The following is a 24,335-nucleotide window of genomic DNA, read 5'->3' as shown; positions in this document are numbered from 1 at the left end:
AATGCTGTTCTTATGAGCATTATATTCAAAGAATCCTGACCAGAATTGTATTGCGGTTTTGTTCTGTTCTCAATAATAATAAATGTTTCTTGAGCACCAAATCGACAAGGACCAAAGACATCTAAACAAACCAAAAACAGGATATGATGCTGTTGCGACCCTAAAAAGTACAGAATGCTCAAGCATACCTAGTTTTTCTCATCGTAGGAGCAATGTTGCTTGTTACAGTTTAGTACAGGCGTCAGAACGAGCACACATTAGTTTTGGATGTTCAGTAAGTTGCGTTGAATATCTCTAATGTTTTGGTTTGATGTTAAAAATGACAGTGTGAATGCTAAGCAAACCAGGATCAAATGTATCATTTCCTTTTTTTGGTCTCTGGACCAAAAGAACGAAGAGAACCAAACTGCAATTGTGAACAGACTCTTAAGATATGAATGGCTTACTAGGCATGTTTTTGAAACCTTAGATCACCCCTCTGCTAACAGTAGTCTGGGAATCTGACCGTTCCTCTTAGAGGAGCAGCTGGACTGAAGCCGGCCATACAGTTTTTTGCTATTAGCAGCTCTCTACGTGCTAATAGCTTTAGTATGCTACCTATGATACTCATTTGTGCTTCAAATATTTAATATAAGTCTTTTTTTAAATTGTAGATGTGATAGCAGTGGTGTACATTTTATCTTATTATAATGTACCTGTATTATAGATATAAATGATACCCATTTAAAGTGTAGCATGACACTGTGCTCAGTGTTGATGGCTTGATTAAGTGTGTAAAGGCCCAGATATACTTACCCCTTATTTACACCGCACATGTCTGCGGCATAGACAAGGTTTTGTTCTATCCTCCACGCGATGCCATCTCACACCAGGAGCATTTCAGAAGTGAAGCAACTGGACTCACGATACCACAAGCTTTATATGTCTGACGTTGGTTTTCTTGATTTTTCATGTTTTTTCTTGATTTTGGGGGTACCATGGGTAACTTGATTAAATGGTTGTTTAAGTTAATACACTTAAATGACCAGTTATGGACAAGGATAAAAGATTTGTAACTGTTTTTGTCGTTTAAAATACATCCTTAATTATCTAATATATTTCACACACAGTGCCTGTGAGCAGGAGGGCTTTTATTTTATTTTTGACTTTTATTTTGTATTAACTGTGTGGCTTGGATGTGGCGTCCATCAAAAATATACTAGGCACCTATCTTTAGCGAAGCAGCGTGGAGAGCCGCTTCTGGGCTGCTTCTGAAACGTTCTGTGGCACCGGTCTCCGGTGTCGGAGTCGTAATGCGCCGCAGACCTGTGCAGTGTAAATAAGGGGTTAGGTTCTTTGGTTTGGGGTAAAAACAAGTTTGAAATCCTGCGCTGCCCATGCTGCTGGGATCGCGTTTAGAAATATGTGCTTTCCTCTCAATAACAAAATAAACACAACAAAAATGACAGTGGTGAGAATATAGCATTTAAGAAAGCATCTGATCATAGCAATGTGCATGTGTTTGCACAAGCCCTGCAATTTGGCACTCCAGCCAAGTCATGTCACATTTATTATAGGGCACAATAGGGCTAAAGGTGCACCGGGGTAAAATGCGCCTTTGGTTTTATTTTCTTCTAAACCACTAGATAACTGGAAATTTGGCTGATCCTTGCCGCGATTGCGGGAAGCAGCGCAAAGTTTATTCTGCCCTAATTTAGTTTTTTTTTAATGTTATTTAAAAGGTTGTAGATTTAAGTAGCAAATGAGAATCGCTAAAATTATTGAATGTATTTTGAGACAAAGGTCTTCTTGATGATTTTCACGACTGAATTAAGAAATTCAAAAGAAATTCATTAATCAAAAGAAGGTGGAGCCCCAGAGCCAACCCTTCCCATTACACAATCACCACAGACCAATAGTATTTCAAAGGTGTTTACCAGTCATTTGTGGAAAGTTTGCTTTGACAAGCTTTTTTAAACTCCTAAAACAAACTCCAAACGAACTTTGTTTTGGCCTGATTTTGTTCAGATAGACATCAATTGAAATCAAAGGACAAGATGATGTGAAGTATTTCGGGCCTTTAGTGCACCCAGGAGGTTATGAGATGCAGCACAGTCAGTAGTAGCTGAGTTCATCAGGTTCAGTGGAGTTTTCTGTCTGTCAGTGAGAGAGAGACAGAGAGAGAGATTTCTCATCCCCAATCTCTCTTGCACACACACACTGACACACAAATATCACACATGTAGGTCATGCTGACTAGCAGTAGCGTTATTCTCTGTTGTGATGTCTGGCTGCTCTCAGTCAGCTCAGCACCCGGTTCATGTGGAATTAGCCGTGAAGCTAACAGGTCTTTGCCCTCTTCCCAGGACAACCTTATTGAGAGTAAAAGATAGAGATGTCCATGCTATCCCTTCCAACCAGTGACACAGTGACCTCCTCACCCCATCTCTGTCTCTCTCTCAGGCAGTTGTTTACGTTCCTGTTATGATCAGAGCACATGCGGCCAGCTGGAGGAGGGGATCTTAGGGGGAGGGGCAGTGACCGACAGGATAAAAGTCTGTGGCTTAAATCAGGCCACAGTTTACAGGAAAAACAAACCTTAAATGTCTATTGATATTATATACTGTATATATTGATATTATACAGACATTAAGTGATGGCAAAATAATTGAATATAGTTTACTGAGTAATCATCTTAGTTGCATGATGTTATTGCGCCTCTATGATCAGTATGCCTTTGTCTGATCAGCATAAAAACTGCTTTTTTAAAGAAGTAAAATTAATGCCAATCCGTGTATCATTCTTTCAGTCGTTTTTTTTATTTAATATTGAAATTAGAAAAAAGAGAAAACAGCTCGTTTTTCTTTTTTTTCCCAGAAAAACGAGATTTCGGCTTGATTGTTCGTTTTCCGTTCAGAGGTAGAAAAATGAATAAACAGCTTGAATATTAGATTTCTACACATGGGCGGGAATTATACGCCCCTTTTTGCTGATTGGTCAGCTGAAGATCAAACTATTCCGTCATCAGTTCTTCCTCAGTTCCGCACAGCAGAATAATAGTCCTGCTTCTACAGCTGTACGGATTCTTAATGCATTTATTGCACCTACACATTTCATATTTTTCTCATCAAACAACCAGACTAACGAATGGCTCGACACAACCCGTACCGTATTAAGTAAACAAAATAAATATTTTAAACACTAATACAAAAAGGAGAGAATAATGCGTTGCAACCAGACAACCGGTGAACAACAGAGATATTAACCCCTTAAGCCCTGAAGGTATTTTTAGAGGGTTTTTTTTGTCGGAGTGACTTATACAACTTTAAAGACTCATAACTCAAAAACTATAGCAAGGAGAGTCAAATGGTATCATTTGTTAGCAAACGTTTTATATTTTTATAATATACATTTTATGATATATTTTGGTGATGTTCCCCTATATTTAGTATGCATCTGGATACAATTTTGTGGTGATTGCATAAAGTAATCAAAAGTTACAGCATTTAGAACAAAGGTAGCCTTTTTGTTCAGTCCTTGACATCCAGAACGAATGTATAAAACTGTTGTTTTCTGAGTGACATACACAACTTTAAAGACTCAACTCCAAAACTATAGCAAGGAGAGTCAAATGGTATGTATCATTTGTTAGAACACTTATATTTTTTGAAAATATAAATTGTATTATATCTGGACAATCTATTGCTGATAAATATCTGATAAAAGGCAATTTTTTTAAATATTTAAAACATAATTTTACAAATATTTATTATTTAACATTCAATAACTCAGGAAGGAAATAGGGCAGCAGAAAAATTCTGGTGAAAAATTGTGATGTTCCCCTATATGTGGTCTGCACCTGGGTCAAATTTTGTGGCGACCTGGCGATATATCATAAAGTAATCAAAAGTTACAACAACAAAAAAACAACAAAACTGTTGTTTTCTGAGTGACATACACAAATTTAAAGACTCATAACTCAAACTATTGCAAGGAGAGTCAAAAAGTACAGTGGGGCAAAAAAGTATTTAGTCAGCCACCAATTGTGCAAGTTCTCCCACTTAAAAAGATGAGAGAGGCCTGTAATTTTCATCATATGTACACTTCAACTACGAGAGACAGAACGAGGAAAAAAAATCCAGAAAAGCACATTGTCTGATTTTTAAAGAATTTATTTGCAAATTATGGTGGAAAATAAGTATTTGGTCATCTCAATTTGGTCATCTCAATCTCGATGAGGCTAGTGCTAAGTGGGAGCTATTGGCCACCCAGATGATTGTTTTGCAATCATTTGCGTGATTGTAACTGAGAGAGCTGTCTGAGGGGCTCTGTACCTGCAGCTAAAATACAACATAACAAGCATAATTTCCTCTTCATGTGGGACATTTGATTACCACAGCAGTTGCTTACATCTGTTAATATTTAATAAATTATTGCTTTAACTGATCTCTAACTTCTTAGTTTCAGTAAACACAGAAATGAACCGATCAAACTGCACATACCACTGCTTAGCCATGATCTCTAACTGTGGTCGAACGCTGATGACGTAACACCCAGGCCGCCCTCACGCGATAATGATTGGCTGATTGATAATCTTAAATTTGTTTGGCTAAAGAGTATGGGAGGGAGGAGAGCGCTGCCAGGAAAAGTCTCAAAAATACACACGCATAAATCCAAGGCAATTCACACTTGAATGACGATTTGTACATTCACATTCAAGGATGAACTTGTAAATTTTAAACATTCAAAAGTTGTAAATCTACGAATTGTTTTGCATTTGTGAAATGTATTTTATGAATATATAATTTTATTTTGCGCACGTGAATTGTTTTTTGTGCACGTGAATGTGGTTTTATGCATGTGAAATTGGCTACACATGTGTGCATCTTGTTTTTTGTGTGAATTATTAATGAGTCTAATCTGTCTTCATACACGCCACACTCTCGGAGATGCAGAACAATTCATTACGTCGGTGTGATATAAACAGTTATGGAAATGTAGAAATTAAAGCTAAAGCTCCAATCTCCTCCCAAAAATCCAGAAAAAAGTCCATTAGTGCCTCAGTGACAGCTTCACTCATCCGCATTGAAAAGCTCAAAACACAAAGGGAGATATATCGACGTGTAGTGTATCTATGCAATATTTTATTGAGACTTTTCTTTTAACAGTTTAAAAATTCAGTTACCATGCGTGTGAAGAACAGTACAATCTCTAGTCTAGTGTTGTGATCAAACAGACACCCGGTAGAAAGTAACACGATTTAGAAACCGCAGTAAACTCCAGCCAGATAAAGTAATTTTATGCAAAACCATAGAGCGTTATCTACAGATCAAGCATAATAACAGGAACATTGAATCATCTTGGAGAGAGTTTCATCGTGTTGACTGTCGTACTCGTAACCGAACGTGACACACAGTTTAAAGCTACACTGTGTAACTTTTTAGTTTAGTCTTAGCTAAAAACACTTAGTTCTTTCAAAAATATATGTGCTCATTAATGTATATTTACTTCTTTCAAGTAATAAAGTATTCTCGTAAGTTTATAATATGCCATTGAAAATACATACGGTAATGGGTGCGAATGCGGGTCGCCATGTTGCCCCTCCGTCTTGAAAGTACATCAGCCAAAGAGGGACATACCCGTGAATTCAAGCTTCGCCTTTCTCGTTTTAACACTCGATGGTTCCGTGTCGAATGTGGACGAGGTCGAACTGGAAGCCATATTAATCTTGGACTAAATCGGCCACCGTAGGAGTTAAAACGAAATCGGAATTGAGAGGAAGAGAAACTAATATTCACTGGATGGTCATACCTTTTCACCGCTAGATGGGGGAAAATATCACACAGTGTAGCTTTAAAACGCTGAATGGAGAATGACTGACAGACGCAGCGGAGGGAAGCATTCACGTGAACTGTTATATATTCATCTGTACCTCACATTAAACTATGGAATGGCTTCAGAAAACTTAATCTAGTGCACAAAGCGTTTATGATACTTTATAATGTTTTATAAAGCAGATACCTAAGCGCATCCCTAGTTTTGTCTCTCAGTATTTTGCGGTTTTATAATCACAGACACTAGTCCACCATTTAAATGAATTCTACAGGCCTAAACTAGATTTATTAATCCAAAATTAGCAAAATTCTGTAACAAATGTTATACAGTAAATTACGTTTTATTGACTGGAATAGCAATTCCGTCCCTGTTTTCCACATTGTGTAAACCATAGGACATATCAAAGTATTACTGCGCAGCATAAAGCAGGACACAAATAGTTTATTTATATTGTCTTCTAATGTTTTGCAGTTAATTTGCACTACAAACTTCTTATGAATGGGCCACGTATAACATATAGCATTGCAGTGCACTTAAGATGTACTGCTTTCTAAATTAGGCCCTTTATCTGTGTATAATGTGAACATCGGGCTAATAGTGTTAAACTTTGCTGTTGATGCTTGCATCATGTTTAGCTCATTAAGTAAGTCTCAATCGGGTGTCTGCTTGAAACAGTTAGATAATAACCTGTGTTGCCACAGGAAGTGACATTACCAGGAAATCCTGTTTTTACGGCCTGCCTTGACAACAGTGGTGCGATCCTATACCTGCTTCAAGACTACCTAGAAACGGTTTAATGAGTTTTACCTGGCCTGAAGCCACATGAAAGCAAACAACAACTCGCCTAGTAACAGTTCATTAGTTCCCTGACCTCTCACTCGCTCATAGGGACAGTCATATGACTGACTCTCTAAGAACACACATGCTATTTGGCTTTGGCCTGTGGCATAAGCCTGAAAGGTTTTATATGGGATTTAAAAGTCAGAATGTTGGAACAACATGCTGCCTGATTGGATGTCCTATAATTAAAAGCCATTGTGTGTGGTGTAGCTTTGTGATTAGAAAATCAGGGCTTGACAGTAAGGATGGCCTGATGGCTCGGGGCCAGTGCCAGAGAAATTTGGGCCGTAAATTTGGGTCTGCGAGGGATGGATTTTTCAATCCCATTCCCACAAGATTATGTACTGTTCCTCCAAAAATATGACGTTTTTGTCCCGCCCAAAACTTTCACGCTTTGTCTCGCTCCTGCTCGCATAAGCCGGAGCATGACAGTTCTGTAGTAGCAGTCTATGGAAGCCACAGAATAAAAGTATAAAAAGACAAATCTGATAAGAAAGTAAACTTGATATTCTGCCTTTTTTCCCTGGAATTGTGACATAAATTCACAATTGCGAGTTATTAAGCCTGAACTGGGATATATAATTTATCAATTGCTAGGAAAAAAGTCAGAATTGTGAGATTATGTTGAAATTATGATGATGTCATACTTAGGTTTAAATGTTATGTGTAAAATGTTATAGGTTTAAATATTTCATGCTGTAACTGTATGGCCAATACATTATGCCTCCTATGAACTGCATATGTGAATTATGTAGATCTATTGTTTACAAATTCATGATTATCAAATTCATGCGTTAATAGTAGGTAAATTGTCGCAGGTTTCATCGGTCCAGCCTGTCCGTTTAATGGCTTGCAACCATAAACGCATGCACTTAGCTTCAAAGGACGTCTTCGACAACGGTATTCTGTAAAGTAAAAGAGAACTCAATATTCGCACGCTTAAGATGAGTGCACAAACACACACACAAATCTTCTCTAAGCGCGCGTGAGTTCTTTTTCGCGTCTTGCTCTTGAATGTTTAAATTGGCAAGGCTTAACTGAGTTTAGTTTAACACAAATAGCATCGTGTGCTGTTCAGGTCTCAGTCTCACCTGCGCTTGCACGATATTAACACCTGGTTGATGGCGGTGTAAATGACGGGTCAAGTTCGAGCAGACGGCACTCTCATACAAGAGTGACTGTTTTGTCCATGCTTTTTTATCATCGCTCTTGTTGTAAAGTATTGGGAAGCCAGAATGTGTATCCATCAACAGAAACATGCATTAGTCTAACTCTGTCTGTCTACAAACCATATTATATTTTAGTTTTTGTCCCTCTTGGCTTTCCATAATATTATAGATGCATCATCAGATTTGAGATGAACCACGGTACATTTTTTACAGAGAACCGTTACACCCCCAATGTGTATATTTTATATATAACTGCAGGTCATGCGAACAACCAGTTACAATTACACTGATTTGTCAGTCATAGTGCCCTATTCTCTGTTGTCCTTGCGCCAATTAACCTTTGGTTTTGGATCTCAATCTTGTTGTACAGCCACTGTGTGACCTGATGTGACATTTCTTGTGATGTTGAAGAAAATGGAAGAGAAAGTTTCTAGTTAGTTAAGAAATGTGTGTGTACATTTTGCAAGGGGTAATTTTTCAGCTCTCACCTTTAATGCAGAATGACCTGTGACTGTACCCAGAATGTACCTAGTGTCCTTTGAATGTTCAAATTATTCTACAGCCATCACAAGGAAAGTATCTTTGCATTACTCTGAATGCAAACTTGATCCTCTCTACTGTTCCATACCTGTATATAGATTCCATACTGGTTCATTCTGGTTCCTCAAACATCCCGATGGTCAAAACATTCTCACTGGCAGGAATATTTATAGACAGCCAGTGTGATGGAACATTAAAGCAAGATACTTTTTTTGTGCGTAAGCACATGTGTTCCTGAGGATATATTGGTCTGAGCTGGACAGGGCCGACGGGTTAGAGGATGGAAAGATGTTTTGAATGCCACTGATTTATTAATAAAGCCAGCTTTATGAATGTTTCTCAAGTTGCCCTTGTGTCATGCTGATTATTTATCTTCTCTTTTTTTGCAGCAAAACTGTACAGTCAAAGGTGGATTGCATTTTGGTGAGTATTTGATAGTAATTAAAAATTTAGATTCACTGTAAATACATATTAAATTCATGAATAAGAGTTAAATAAGAAGAATAATGTAGTACTTGACATTTTGAACCTAAACAAATACAAAAATGTAAAAGTGACTGTGCCTTTTCTTAAAAAGCTAGAAAGTGTTTATTGTTTAATTTATTTTTTAATTTATTAACCCCTAAATTACTTGTGGCAGCATATTGAAATGGCATGAGAGACAATCCTAACAAGGTGTGTGGTTATACAGTATGTGTGTGCCAACTTGGGGGATGCCCAGAGAGAGGTCATTAATATTGACGGACTTCTTTGACTTCCTTTGGTGTTTACAGTTCAGGAAGGGTTTGGCCGGTCCAGCACTGTCATCGGTAGTTCAGTACAGTCTTTTAGTGCACTTACTCTATTGTGGTGAAAACAATAACAAAGATGATTATTTTAACAGTGAACATCTATTATGGGGGAAGCTTATACAGTAGAAACACAATGTGGGACACATTGAAGATGCATACATTTAATACTGTTAGACTATGTAAATATTGATTTACATTAGTTGGAAAGCCTATTTGCAGTGAGGTTGAATGATAACATGCTTTAAATCACCTATTTAGTTTCTGTGTTGTTTGATAGGCTGAAGAGAATGGAACGTGCTGGAATATTAAGATTCCATAATATTACTCTGTATTAATTAATACAGAGTCCATTTCATCTGGCACATCATCATAATTGTTAATAATGTTTTTGTCGGTCTAGATTATGAAATACATAATATATTCATAAGATATATTCCAAAACCGATACCTGATTATGGGGAAATGCTTAAATATCGGGAAACCGATATTTCAGTTGATTTCTAGAAGAGACCCACCTATTGGAAGGGCATCCGTACCTGACATCTGTAGAAGCATCCAATTGCACCAAGTCTGGCTTAACAGTAGGGTTGGGTACCGAAATCCGGTTCCAATATGGCACCGGTACTTATATAACCGGTATGTACCGGACCGAATCAGAACGCAGATTTCGGTTCCTCATTTCGGTGCCAAAATTCAAACGTGCTTTCGCGCTTTGGCTGAGCCAGAGACAGACGCTCAGCGCTGGTCACATCACAACTCATGACAACTATTCAGTGTTTTCAACGACATCATGTTTATTTCAGGTTTCAGACATTTAAATGTTCATAAGTACTAGCAAAAAACACACACTGATGTCTATGAAAGCGGCAATGACAATCCTTTCAGACGGTTATAATTTGACTAACGTTACGTGTTTTATTCACATCAGATAAATGCACATTATATAGTAACTATATAGTTTACTCTATTCTTCTTCCAGTTCACTGGTCACTTACTTTCATGTATTTCGTGAGACGAGAATGAACTCAAGTGTTGTAAATCCGACAGATCCGATTCTGAGGCGCAAACTAACATGGCGCCGCCCATTGCGCTTTATAGATCAACTAACACACATTCACTCACACATTTGAACATCAGATAGTTCGTGACACAGTTAAGAAGTTTGTGAATATTTTGAATAAAAAGAAAAAACGAAATAAACCCGATACAGCTGAGCTGTCAGCGCTATTGCGGCTGCTGTGTGTCATGTGAGAAACATGACGCGTCACCATGGAAACATTAAGGCGATGCGTTCTAAAATATTTAGCCAGAGAATATGATCATATTTCATAGAAAGCTGAAGCTCGAAGCTGGTTTGTAGCAGAGCAAGAATACAGACGACTGCTGTTATTACTGTAACTGTTTAGAGTTATATTAGGCTTGTTGTAATTGGGTGGCTTAGGTTTTACTGTGAATTTGTAAATATGTCAATTATAATTTGTAAATAAGTAAATTGTGTTTTGTATTTATTTATATTCATACATTTAAGTATACATTAAACTTTTAATAAATGGTTCAATTTAAATAATAAATAAATAAATAAATAAAAAGCCATTTAATGTCATCCACCTCGTTTGGTGGCCTTTTAAAAAAAAAAGAAGTATCGGTTCAGGCACCGTTTAGGCACCGGAACCGTTTTAAAAGTATCGGTTTGGCACCGGAATCGAAAAAAACCCAAACGATACCCAACCCTACTTAACAGACAGGCGCTACCTTTCCTCAGTGAGCATATTGTTCTCTTTCATCATCTAGTGTTTGAGATCCACCTATGGGAGATATGGACAGGTCCCCGGTTTCCCAATACACTCACAGTGAGGCCCTGAAAGCCAGAGGATGGTCACCTGAAAAGGCAGTGCATGACGCGTCACAAAGTAGCAGACCACACACAAAGTGAGAATGCAACACCAGCAATGAAGAAATGACATGTGGTAACATGCATTAATGAATAAACCTGACAACACACATAATGACAAATTATGGTGCCAGGTGTGGGTACATGCTAGACAGTCCAGCATTAAAGAAGGGCAGAGGGGCTAAGAGCACGAGTCTTAAGAAGAGCCCACAACCAGGACAAAATGAGCTACCGGGTTCCTGGTAACATCGAGCCGGTAGTATCTGACAAATGTATGCGGAGAGGTCCAGCTTGCAGCGCCACATCTGTGTGCTCTGAGGCCCTCAGGAGGCTGCACTCGCTTATATTAATATGCCAAAGATATGGCTTCCACAAGCCAATGGAAATGGGGTTCCCTGTGTGGGGGGACCAAGAGATGAAAAAACTGGTTGCTCCTCCTGAAAGAGCTGATCCTGTCCACGTTAACCCACGAGGCACATACAGGACACAGAGTGTTTAACCTCTGATCCTCCGTGGAGGAGAGAGGAGGTGGGTGAAAAGCGGAAAGCTCAATCACCTCACATGTGAACGCTGGGAAGCATTTTGGCATAAAAAACCTTGTCTCCGCTAGGGATGTGACGGTGAGGAAATTTTTCAAGTGATGTAACCGGTGTTGAGTCTGGACACCGGTAACACCGGCAACACCGACTATCGTAGCAAGCCTAGTCTCCGCTGAGAGAGAATTTAGTGCACGAGGAATGAACAGCGAGTGCATGCAAATCACTGACACGTTTGGCTGACACCAAGGCCATGAGCAGAGCTGTCTTGAAAGACCGAAGCTTATGGGGAATGTTTCCGCTCAAAAGGCTGTTGAGACAAAGCCTCCAGCACCATGGAGAGGTCCCACTTTGGAACCGCTCCTCTAGTGACTGGAAGAGATCTGCGCTTACCCTTCATAAATCTACGAATAAAGGGGTGTTGCCCCATCGTAGTGCCGTCAAACCCAACATGACATGCAGCAATACCAGCTAAACATACCGTAAAGGTAGAAAAGGATTTCCCACCATCCATAAGGTCTTGCAGAAAAAACAAAATATCAGAAACTGAGAACTGATATGATACCAGCCAGCGTGCTTCACACCACCTCTCAAACACATGCCACTTACAGTTATAAAGGGACTGTAGAAGAGGCCCTCCAGTTGTTCCCATTTAATGGCCATTTGATGTTGAGGTGACTGGCCGCTCACTCACAAACCTCAAAGAGGACTGATTGGGGTAAAGCAGCGGGAGCGTTAGTCTGAGGTATCACAGATGACAGGATGGACAGGATCCTCGGGATGGACGGGATCCTCGTCTTCCGAGCTGTTGAGAAGGCCAGCATTGGCCTTATCCTTTGAGCCGAGCGAGTGGGCAGTCACTTTGAGTCTTTGATTTCGGAGTTTCTTGGGGAGTGCCATTGCTACAAGCCTTGGAGAAAGCAATAGCTTCTTCAGCACGTTTAAGGCCTATGCACACACTACACAGAAGGGATGGGAATCCATAGCGGCGATGAGGCACGCGACTGATTGTCCCCAGAGGTAGCCGTTGTGGGTTTAGAGCCATCGACACAATAAATGAGTAATCAGACAGACAGGCAGCTGTAGAACTGGGGAAAATGGCGAGGAGAGAGGTGGGCAGCCTGATAAAGATAGGACAAACGTGTCCGGTGGAGGCTGATTCAAAAGATGTGCCCTCCTATAGACTATGGGGAAGTCCGTAAAACCACAAGTTGAGTGTAAAATATTCCAGAGGTAGCAAATGACGACTGAGGAAAGATAGCACTTGCAGGTCCTTTATGCACTTTGGTAAGGGGCGGCCCCTTACCTGGTACTGGGCACACTTCTGTCTGTTAAGCCAGACTTGGATGCTTCTGAAGAGGTTAGGTACAGATGCCCTTCCCGTAGGTGGATCTCTAACACTAGATGATGAAAGAGAACTCCTATTTTAATCAATGAATCTGACTAAACTGTACAATGTAGGGCTGCACGATATGAGGAAAAGCTGCGATGTGCGATAACATTGTTAAATATTGCGATGACGATATGACTTGCGATAAATATTCAAATGTGAATGTTAGCTATACTGTTCCCATGTCTTAGTGCTTTAATAGGTCGTGTTCAGTGTTGGGCAGTAACGGTATACATGTAGCCTACCGGCATCACGTATTCAGAATACATATTATGAGTAACTGTATTCCGTTACAGTTACAATTTAAATAGTTGACATTTAGAATAGGCTACAGTTACATTGTTGAAATCAATGGATTACATTTACGATACTTCTCTGTTTCATTAGTTTATTTATTCTCTAAATAAATGAAGGCAACTCAATGCATTTCTCAGAAGCCCCAATATGAAAACGAAAAAATGCACGGTTTGCGTGATCAGTCACAATGGAGTCGGAAGAGGAGCAGCAGGAGCTAGAGGTAGAGATGGAGCCAGAACAACAGAGCCATGGCAAGAATTCTGGAAATCTTGGAAATTCAAACAGCATTTCATATTAAAGAAAGAGAAGGGAGAACGAAATATAACACTAGCCTACAGTGCAACTGTGCAGTGGTGCGGTGGTTGGGGGTGGCGGCTACACACGCACGCACACACCTATATATATTTTTTTATATAGCCTAGGCTATATTATATATATAAATTAGTTATATATTTGTTATATATATATATATATATATATATATATATATATATATATATATATATATATATATATATATATATATATATATATATATATATATATATATATATATATATATATATATATACAGTGAGGAAAATAAGTATTTGAACACCCTGCTATTTTGCAAGTTCTCCCACTTAGAAATCATGGAGGGGTCTGAAATTGTCATCCTACGTAGGTGCATGTCCACTGTGAGAGACATAATCTAAAGAAAAAAAATCCAGAAATCACAATGTATGATTTTTTTAACTATTTATTTGTATGATACAGGTGCAAATAAGTATTGGAACACCTGAGAAAATCAATGTTAATATTTGGTACAGTAGCCTTTGTTTGCAATTACAGAGGTCAAACGTTTCCTGTAGTTTTTCACCAGGTTTGCACACACTGCAGGAGGGATTTTGGCCCACTCCTCCACACAGATCTTCTCTAGATCAGTCAGGTTTCTGGCCTGTCGCTGAGAAACACAGAGTTTGAGCTCCCTCCAAAGATTCTCTATTGGGTTTAGGTCTGGAGACTGGCTCGGCCATGCCAGAACCTTGATATGCTTCTTACAGAGCCACTCCTTGGTTATCCTGGCTGTGTGCTTCGGGTCATTGTCATGTTGGAAGACCCAGCCTCGACCCATGTTCAATGCTCTAACTGAGGGAAGGAGGTTGCTTCCCAAAATCTCGCAATACATGGCCCCGGTCATCCTCTCCTTAATACAGTGCAGTCACCCTGTCCCATGTTCAGAAAAACACCCCCAAAGCATGATGCTACCACTCCCATGCTTGGCAAACTTAAGACGGGCCTGGACATGTGCTGGTTTAAGCCGTTGGCCCCCGTTTGACATTAGCTAAATATTTTATATGTTTAGTAAGCAGGATTTGATGGCCGCATTCCTACACTTATAAAATGCAATTCAATGTGGAAGTAATCCAAGTATTCAGAATACGTCACTCAGATTGGCGCATGTAATAAACTGTTTTCCCTTATTCATCGTGTCAGGCTGTCTGTTGTGATGTGTTCTTCGCGCGAGTTCATATCGCGATGACGATGAAAATTCGATGTATCGTTCAGCCCTATTTCAATGAATCTTTTATTTATATCATGTCTATAATGAGACGTTTTCTACCGATAACTTAAAGGTGAACTATGTAAGATTTTTGCAGTAAAATATCCAAAAACCACTAGGCCTGTGTTATATATTTTGTTCAGTTGAGTACTTAGAATATCTCAAATGTTTCCAACTATTTGTAAATCGTGAGAAATTTCTATCTTAACCAAGGAACCGGGACGTGTGAGCTATGCGTGTGAGGTAGTCGCCTGTGGATTACATCATATCTGCGTTACCCCCGTTTTCCGGTTTTATTTTGCAGAAACGCTTTACACTGCAGTGTGAACAAGTGTCATAGCAGCCGCCGAGCGAACGTCATAACTTCCTTTTCAACACACTCAGATATATCTAATACGATAAACAGAGTTGCGTTACCTCATACTCATCACTGGAAAAGCGGAAGTGGCGTCGGCGACCGTGTCATAATAAAAGTCCCGCCGGCGACTATGCCATAACAACGGTCCCGCTCTTCAATCGCTCCTGCGGCCTTGCTCAGCTCCACAACACTCTGACTCTTTTCCACCAGCTGTGAGGTGAAGACCACATGTCCCAAGATTCTGCGCTCAAACGTGGCGTCATCAAACTACGCCTTTGTTTTGAACAGGCGACCTCTAGTGGACGGAAAAGTTACATAGTGTAGCTTTAATATTAATATTGATATTTAGAAATGCCTGTGATTGGCTACAATACTCAATGCTGAAAAATCACATCGTAAACAACAGGCACATTTGCGTGACATGAATATAACAACCAGATTGTTTAAATTGACTTGCTTTTCTCTTTTATTAACATTGACAAATTGCATGTTACAAGTAGTAATATAACTCTGTTTATTCCTGCAATATAAATATATTACTTAGCAATGTCCTAATCAGGCAGCCAAGGTATGGCAGCCGCCAAACTCTGCCTTATCCAATTGACGCCCCTGTGCAGGACGTGAGACAAAGCTCACAATTTTGTGAATGTCCTGCAAATGTCACCTAAGTGTGCATGTCAGTTTGATTTTAATTTAGGTGCTATTTTTGGTAATATGGGGGCAGTTTTTGCATGGCTGAGAAATCGAAGATAGTTCACTTTAGGTGAAGTAGGGCTTAGGGTTACAACCATTAAATGTTTTGAGTTGTGTTTGGTGACGTATAAGGGGAAGACAAATTGACAGTGGTCTGTGTGGCCCCTCAAAGTAAAAGTAATGTGAAATCCTCTCTAGATATTAGACTGTGTTTCCTGTGTTCGCTGCTCACCTCCTCTGTCCTTATCCGCCCGCTTATGCCGCTGTTGACCTCTGCAGGATGTTGCCAGCTCTCGCTGAGTCTTGCATCAGCCTCCTCTCATGAAACTTTCATTCCATAGTAGTATCCCACAAAACCCTGCTGTTTAACGTGTCTCATATTTACATGTTTCTAACAGTGTCAATCAATCAATAAGTAAAAATAATAATAATTAAATTAATTAATACATCAATACATTTTAAACATTCTGTCATAATATTTCAGTTTTTATGGCAATATTGGCCAACCTTGTAAATTAGAAATTCAGAGCAAACAATGTCAACTCTGTAACTGAATGATCATTCAACTTTGTGTTTATGGTTTCTATATATAACAAACAGGTTTACAGGTTTGATTTGTTAAAAACTGGTATATGGAACATAGCAGAAGATATTTGGAACTGATTTTGTTCTTACAATTAAAGTCAGTGGGGTCCAAAAAAAACTTTGTTCTTTAATATTATTGACAAAAACTTGAGAATGAGATGTTCCTCAAAATATCTTCTTTTGTATTCCACATTAGATACAAAGTAATACAGGTTTGGAATGACATAAGTGTGCGTAAATGATACTGAATAATTTGTATCCCTTTAAGCGGTTAATGTAAAACATGCTGGGTATTGTATAATAATTCAATTCATTATGTTCACTTACTGTTCAGAGTTTGAGTGCTTGACTGTTACTGAATCATCATCACTTTGTCCCAGTATTGAGTTGTTCCAGCATCCTGCCGGTGATAAGCTTCTGTAGGCTTGTCAGTAAGAACTGGGCGACGTGGGTTCAGTCCTTCTGATTAATGCATTACATGAGTTATTCATGCATGTCTAGTAGGCTCAGTAGTGCTGAGTAAGGGGCCTGCACACTACCCAGGGGACATTACACCTGCCTGAATGAGCTAAAGTGATGATGAGTTACAGGTTCTTCCTAACGTTATCATGACATGTTTATTAATGTCAGTGTTAAGAGACTGATGGATGATTGATAAGTTAATTTAAGATTTTTTTTTTAAAGATATAAATACTTTTATTCAGCAAGGATGCATTAAATTTGTTAAAAGTGACAGTAAAAACATTTAGAATATTAGAAAAGATTTATATTTCAAATAAATGCCATTATTTAACGTATCATGGTTTCCACAAAAATATTAAACAGCACAAATTTTTCACATTAATACCAAGAAATGTTTCTTGAGCAGGAAATTATTTATTTCTAAAGGATCATGTGACATTAAAGACTGGAATAATGATGCTGAAAATTATCAAATAAATCCAGCTTTGGTTAGAACATTAACAGTCTTACAGACCCTAAACCTTTGAATGGGTGTATGTGTGCTGTTTTTGTTTTCCACATGCTTATGTTATGTTTGTCCAACCTTAAAAAGTCATGCCAAGTGCTCTCTTAAATAGGGTTGTCCACTTGGCTCCGAGACGTCTGCATTCTCGTGCCATTTTTACTTACTTTTCTTACCCCTCTCCAAAGTTAACACTAACGGCGCTCAGTGGTTGATAACTTTAGCTATTTGCTAGCCATCAACCCTTAGCAACGAAGAGACTAATGGAAAAGACAGAGAGAGAGACACAACTATTCTTAGAATCTGACGGAAAGGGGAGGGCGAGGGAATCAGCAGAGAGTGATGATGCCGTTACTGATGAAGAAATGTTTAGGTGACACTGACAGGTGCATTTCGAGACAGTCTTTCCCCTAGTTTCATAAGCTGTGTGTTGTTCGTATTGTTTATTTTCACATGGCCTTTACTCCGAGGAGATCATTTGGCCACATAGTTGATGTAGTGGTGTGGTGTTGCGGTACTTTTGAAGAGCCCCACTTCCATTACTCCCAGAGGCAGACACCATGAAAACAAAGGCTTGTTTATGCGGGCTTAACCGACTGCTCTGATCGCTGAAGGATTAGGTATTCTTCGGGATTATTTTTACCTTGGATGACTTCCTGTTTGGGGTTATGCCTTACAATCCTGTTGAAGTCTGTTTATTTTAACTCACGGCTCAGCTCTGCAGCTCTCGGCCCGGCTTGCTGCCTAGAGGCCGCAGAGTTTTACTCTTGCATGTAGCTCACACCGTTTGCAAGGTGCAGAAAACATTTTGAACATCACTATAATATCTCTATCCAATCTATGTTTACAGTGCTTTAGAAAAGGTGAATGTTTGTGGGTTTAAGCACATTTTTGCGAGTGAGAAAGAGCCGGTGTGAAGATGGGGAGCAGCGCCTGGAGGGAGAGACTCGTGTCTGCTGCTCTCTACTCGGGCAGAATTTAAATCAGCTCTGCCCCACCCTAGCATCTTACACATTCTCTTTGAAGAGCTGTTTAGTGCTCACGTGTTACACTAACACTTGACAACAGCTGTAAGAGAAATAAAGAGATCTTTCTTTAATGCACACATCTGTCTGTATGATTGTGTTGTAGAAAGGGAGTACATTTGCATTTATTTACTACTTTATTGTTAAATAGTCAGTGGAAATATGCGGGGCTTGCATGATTTCATAATCCCCGCATTTTCGTTGCAAAAAAGTCATATATATTAGCAGAAAGTTTAAAAATGTTTGTGTACTTCACACAAGAGCTGCCATTTCCCCCTATTGCCATGGGAACGTTTTGAAGTTACGTAATTATCCGCCGCGAACGTCATCGAAAAGCTGCAAACCCCGTGGTGAAACCATAGATATCGGTGAAACCATGATGAAGCATACAAATTCCTATTTGCCAACAAAAACAGCAAAAGACCGCGCAAAGCAGTTTCCTGACGTACATCATGAACATCATGAAGCTTCGAAGCGTTATGAATCAGTGAGTCGATTCAGCAGTTTGGATCGCCAAAGTCATGTATTTCAGCAGTTTGACATGCGATCCAAATCATGAATCGACTCACTGATTCATAACGCTTCGAAGCGTCATGATGCCGTGTTTTGAAATCGGTCATCACTAAGTCGTTATTTGCGCACAAAAACTATTCTCGTCGCTTCATAAAATTATTGTAGAACCACTGTAATGAGATGGACTTTGTAACAATGTTTTTAGTACCTTTTATGGGTCTTGAGAGTGCACAGTGCATTTAGCCAATGGAGGCCTTTCTGAGCCATCGGATTTCAACTAAAATATCTTAATTTGTGTTCCGAAGATGAACGGAGGTCTTACGGGTGTCCAACGACATGAGGGGAAGTCATTAATGACAGAATTTTCATTTTTGGGTGAACTAACCCTTTAAGAGATTGCACTTTGTGCATTGGAAGCACTCAAATGTCTGTTTTGTATAGCTACCGCTGTAAAACAGAAAGTTATTTATTATACATTTTTTCAGAAGTTGTAGCAGATTCCTTTTGTAAAGCTACAGAACTTGTTTGACTCAAAGTTTTGTAAATTTGAGCCATGTGTTTATTAAGGTCTTCAATAAAACAAGATGAGAACTTAAATATTCCCAGCACTTTCTGTGATGTAGTGCTTTTTTTCTCTTTTTCATCAAACCGCAGTTTTTGCAAGTTCCCGCAATTTCATCGCATAAAATTGCATAAATATCCCGCATTTTCCATCGCATTTTTTAAGAAAACATGCCGGATAATCAAGGATTTTTGCCCGCAATAATCACCAAAAAAAAAGCTGCATATTTCTGGAAGGACTGTAAAAAGGTTTACGCAAATACTCAGCAGAACAACAGTTTTCAACATTGATAATAATAAGGAATGTTTCTTGAGCAGCAAATCAGCACATTTGAATGGTTTCTGAAGGATCATGTAACACTAAAGAATGGAGTAATGGCTGCTGAAAATTCATCCATCACTGGATACATTTTCAAATATATTAAAATAGAAAAGGTACTTCAAATTGTAATAATATTTCTCGATATTAATGTTTTTGTCATTTTTGATCAAATAAATGCAGCCTTGGCGAGCATAAGAGACTTCTTTCAAAAACATTCAAAAATTGTACCAACCCCAAACTTATGAGTAGTTGTGAGTAGTGTATATTCTGAAAAGAAGTTTTTCTGGTCCATTATTTGGTCCAACTAATCAACCTTTCTGTGTGGTTCTAATGATACCTTTTCATTATAGTTAAAAGCTTGTTTTTAGTATGAGGAAGTAAAATGCTGTCATGTCACTATACTTTCTTTTTTTTGTACAGTATTTCATGATAATCTAATTTTCTTAGGCTTCTTCTGTACTGCAAAGTGATGGCAAGACGTCCTTGCCATTTCACACTCTTGAAACATTATAACTGCTTTATATTGAGCACACATCTTCTGTGTTTTGCAGCAAGATGTGGAGAAGCTTACAGACATTGAAAAACTCTACCTCTATCTCAAGTTGCCTTCTGGACCCAGCAGTGGCAATGAGAAAATGTGAGTGATCTTATGTGTTCTACTAAACTGCATCCAAATGCAAAATGAGGGCAATGCAATTCTTTACTAATGCATTTATCTTCTTTTTCCATATTACATTTGGCTAATGGTTGAAGAAAAACATCAGAAAAATAGTATCTGTGGCTAGCAACTATTCTTTAAATCAAATTGTATTGTTTATTTGTTTTTTCTCTTAGTGAGCAGAGCTCCATGTCATCAAGTCGTACCCAGCAGATGCATGCATTTAGCTGGATTCGGAACCATCTTGAGGAGCATCCTGAAACATCACTGCCTAAACAAGAAGTCTACGACGAGTACAAGTAAGCCATGAACCCTGTGGCATCTTGCTTTCTACACACACTTAAAACTCAACCAACTTGGAGAGATTGAAAATGTCTATGATGTACTTCAGCAAGCACAGAGCTTGAGATGCTGTTGTATTGTTTTCTGTGAGTGGTCTCTGTGCAAATTGTAATTCATTTATTTTACATGTGTGTGCTTCTCAGGAGTTACTGTGATAGCCTGGCGTATCACGCTCTCAGTGCTGCAGACTTTGGAAAGATCATGAAGAACGTCTTTCCTAACATGAAAGCACGTCGACTTGGCATGCGAGGCAAATCCAAATATCCTTCAATGGAACTTTTTGTAACAATCCCATCTTCCCTTTTCCCAGTCCCCCAAAGCAGACACATATGTACACGCTGCTGTCCCTGAACTCTGTGTACTAAAACATCTGTTGCTGTAATTCATGTAGCCGCTAAATATAGATCAGAAATCGAATCAAAATAAACTTTGAGTCCTTGAACAGAGTTTTGCTGTATAGGAAACCTGTTTACTATGCTGATCTTCAAAAGACATTCTTTCGTTTGTGCTCTGTTAGGTAGTGTTAGGTAGGCTATAGTATTGCTACCTTATAACATCATTTTTTTCTTTCATTTTGAAATGAAAAAGAAAAAAATCAAATTTATAGGAAAAGTACAATTTTACTTTGTTCTTAATTTTACCTGGAAGGAATTTGAATCTTATTTTAGTGTTTAAAAAAAAAAAATACCATAATAGTAAGCGACATAACAAAAAAAAACATATCTTTAGCTGTTACATCAAATCGCCAAAATTATTATGTTGTGTAACTGTGGTCATTGTTATTTGGGTGTTAGGTAAGGCAGGGTTAAAAGTGCATTTGTGAGCATGAATATTATTTTTAATTTCAGAGTGGTGCGTCACTGAAATAAACCATGCTTGTTTTGTTGACGGTTGCTACTGCAACGGAAATCCAATCCTCACTAACTCTAATGCCCAAGAAAGCCACCCTTTCATTCCAGCAAAGGACATCTTGTATTTTCTTATGCACAAGAATTGAATCCAATTTTTCCAAACAATAATATAGTTGCCATACCTTTTAAGGTTTGTAAAGGTCCTGTTTGATGTAATAATATACACAGTGTACATCTAGGAACAAAATATATCGGGCAAATATATCAGCTTTCATTCTAAGCTGTGTGACATGTTCTTTAAAGGTAAGTTAGTGTTCATGAGATCAAAACCCAATGTAGATCTGTCTCTCTTCTTACACAAACCTTTCATACAAAAGAGAGTAGATGCATTAACAGTCAAGTACTGTGTTGTATTTTTTGTTCGGCGTGAAATTCTCTGTGATTAGTCTTTACTTGTGACCAACACCTCTGCCCTGCATGCCTTGTGGCACTTTGTAAGCCTTACATATTGACATAGATTAAACAAAATTAATGTTTTCATTTCAGTTTTGACAAACATTTATCATTAACAAATAATTGTTATTCAGTATGTTTTTGATATGTGGATATCCACATACATTTTCTTGGTATGTATTTCCTTGACTTCTGTGAACATATTGCTATAGTGGACTTAGGAAGAAGGCTTTTGTACACATGCCATCTCTTCCCAACCTAGATCTTCACAAATCAGGTGATGGGGTGAGTTACTACTTTATTTTCTTGTCTTACCTCCTGTTTTGCTGCAGTTTTATCACTCTTACCATTATGATAATATTTGACATCTCTCAAATACCTAAAAGTTGCATGTGTCAAAGCCTAAAAATGTGTGCTGATTTTTCCTTATCAGTGTGAAGTGTTTGAGCCTACTGGTCAACTGTCCAGTGCAGAAGATGAGGTGCGCATTGCCGCATGTGGGTTGGTGTGCGAGTGGGCACAGAAAGTGCTGAGTCGGCAGTTTGACAGCGTTGAAGATCTGGCTCGGTTTCTTTTGAACAGCCACTACATTGGAACTAAGTCTGTGGCTGCTCTTACTGTGATGACCGGTTCCCCCTCAGGTACAGTAAACTTGGAACAGCCCAGCACTTCATTCCATGTACCTACACGTGGAAATGTCTCCACCTTGTGGCTTAAAAATACAAGACCAACCTAATAATTAAAGCTGCGAGCAGCGATGACGGGCCCAAGCCGGTGGCACCGCCACGCCGGTGGCATCAGCTTAACTGTGCACGGCAGGCAATATGCATTTAAACAGGAGAATATTTTAGAATCGCTCGAATATGCCACATTTACCGCAGCAACTGGTGCCACTATCACCACAAGCCACACCCATGATGTCATTTAAATCTAGATTAATTTTAATGTCATAGGATAAAATAAATAAAAGTTATATTTTCCTGCTCAAAATTTTGTAAGTCCAGAAGGCCAGTATTTAATTCAAGGTGTTTGTAGTTCTTTTTTACTTATTCACACTAAAGTGATAGTTTTTTGTGATAGTCTATGATACGAAAGGGGTAAATTATCATTCAGAGAGAGAAAGGCACACACACAAACTCACAGGGTGAGAGAGACACCCCCCCCCCCCACACACACACACACACACACACCACACACACGTGCGCGCACACACTCAAACACACACACACCCAGGGTGAGCCTGAGAGTGAGGGGGGAGGGGAAGGACTGAGAGAGAGGCACTCTGCACATTGAACAAGGTTCACAAGATTTTAACAACAAAAAGAAATAAAATCTAAATGGTGGGAGAAAGTTTTTTTTATTTCACTCTCTGAAAAAAATATGTTGAATATATTTGAAATCAATATGTGTGGTCCAATATAAAAAATAAATAGAGAAAGTCACACACACACACGCACGCACGCACGCACGCACACACACACACACACACACACACACACTCACAGGGTGAGAGAGAGACCCCCCCCCTCCACACACACACTCACAGGGTGAGAGAGAGACCCCCCCCCCTCCACACACACACACACACACACACACACACACACACAGAGAGAGAGAGTGATAGAGAGGGGGAAGGGGAAAGACAGGCAGAGGGCATTCCATAGACTTAATGGTTTTTATACTGTACAAACTGTAAATTCTATCCCCCTACACTACCCCTAAGCCTACATATCACACACACACACACACACACACACACACACACACACACACACACACACACACACACACACACACTACCCCTAAACCTACCATCACAGAAAACATTCTGCATTTTTATTAAAACATTGTTTAGTATGCTTTTAAAGCTATTTTGATTCACGGGGACACATGAAATGTCTTCATAAACCATGATTATGTTGTAATAAACACCCCTCCAACACACCCATTTCTGAGGCTTTGCCCATTTCCACTGACTGACATCTCTGATGTGTGTGTTGAGTTTCAAGCAATTTCAAGCATGCTAAGAGCCTCAAAAACAGCCAAAAGATGATTAAACTTTGACACACTGCCATGGCAACAGTATGTAAAATATCAGGAATCCATTCGTATGTCTACATCTGCCATGTTTTGTCATTATACTGATGAAGTTTGAAGTAAATCGGTTGAAAACAAGACAGTTATTTAGCATTTTTGAAA

General features: G+C 38.9%; 1 protein-coding gene across 1 annotated transcript in view; it reads left to right on the top strand.

Annotated features, from left to right (window-relative positions):
- The window catches only part of rfx7a (regulatory factor X7a), a 45,739-nt gene that overhangs the window by 7,301 nt on the left and 14,103 nt on the right, over nt 1-24,335 (top strand). Inside the window, exons 2-7 of the mRNA XM_079810798.1 lie at nt 8,753-8,786; nt 20,384-20,469; nt 20,667-20,789; nt 20,976-21,092; nt 22,337-22,421; nt 22,570-22,777. Of these exons, the coding sequence (XP_079666924.1) occupies nt 8,753-8,786; nt 20,384-20,469; nt 20,667-20,789; nt 20,976-21,092; nt 22,337-22,421; nt 22,570-22,777 (653 nt within the window). The remainder of the gene's footprint in view (nt 1-8,752; nt 8,787-20,383; nt 20,470-20,666; nt 20,790-20,975; nt 21,093-22,336; nt 22,422-22,569; nt 22,778-24,335) is intronic.

Source organism: Gobio gobio (genome assembly GCF_949357685.1).
Source record: "Gobio gobio genome assembly, chromosome: 2".
Taxonomy (NCBI): domain Eukaryota; kingdom Metazoa; phylum Chordata; class Actinopteri; order Cypriniformes; family Gobionidae; genus Gobio; species Gobio gobio.
The sequence above is the reverse complement of the archived record's forward strand: the minus strand, read 5'-3'. Positions and strand labels throughout refer to the sequence as shown.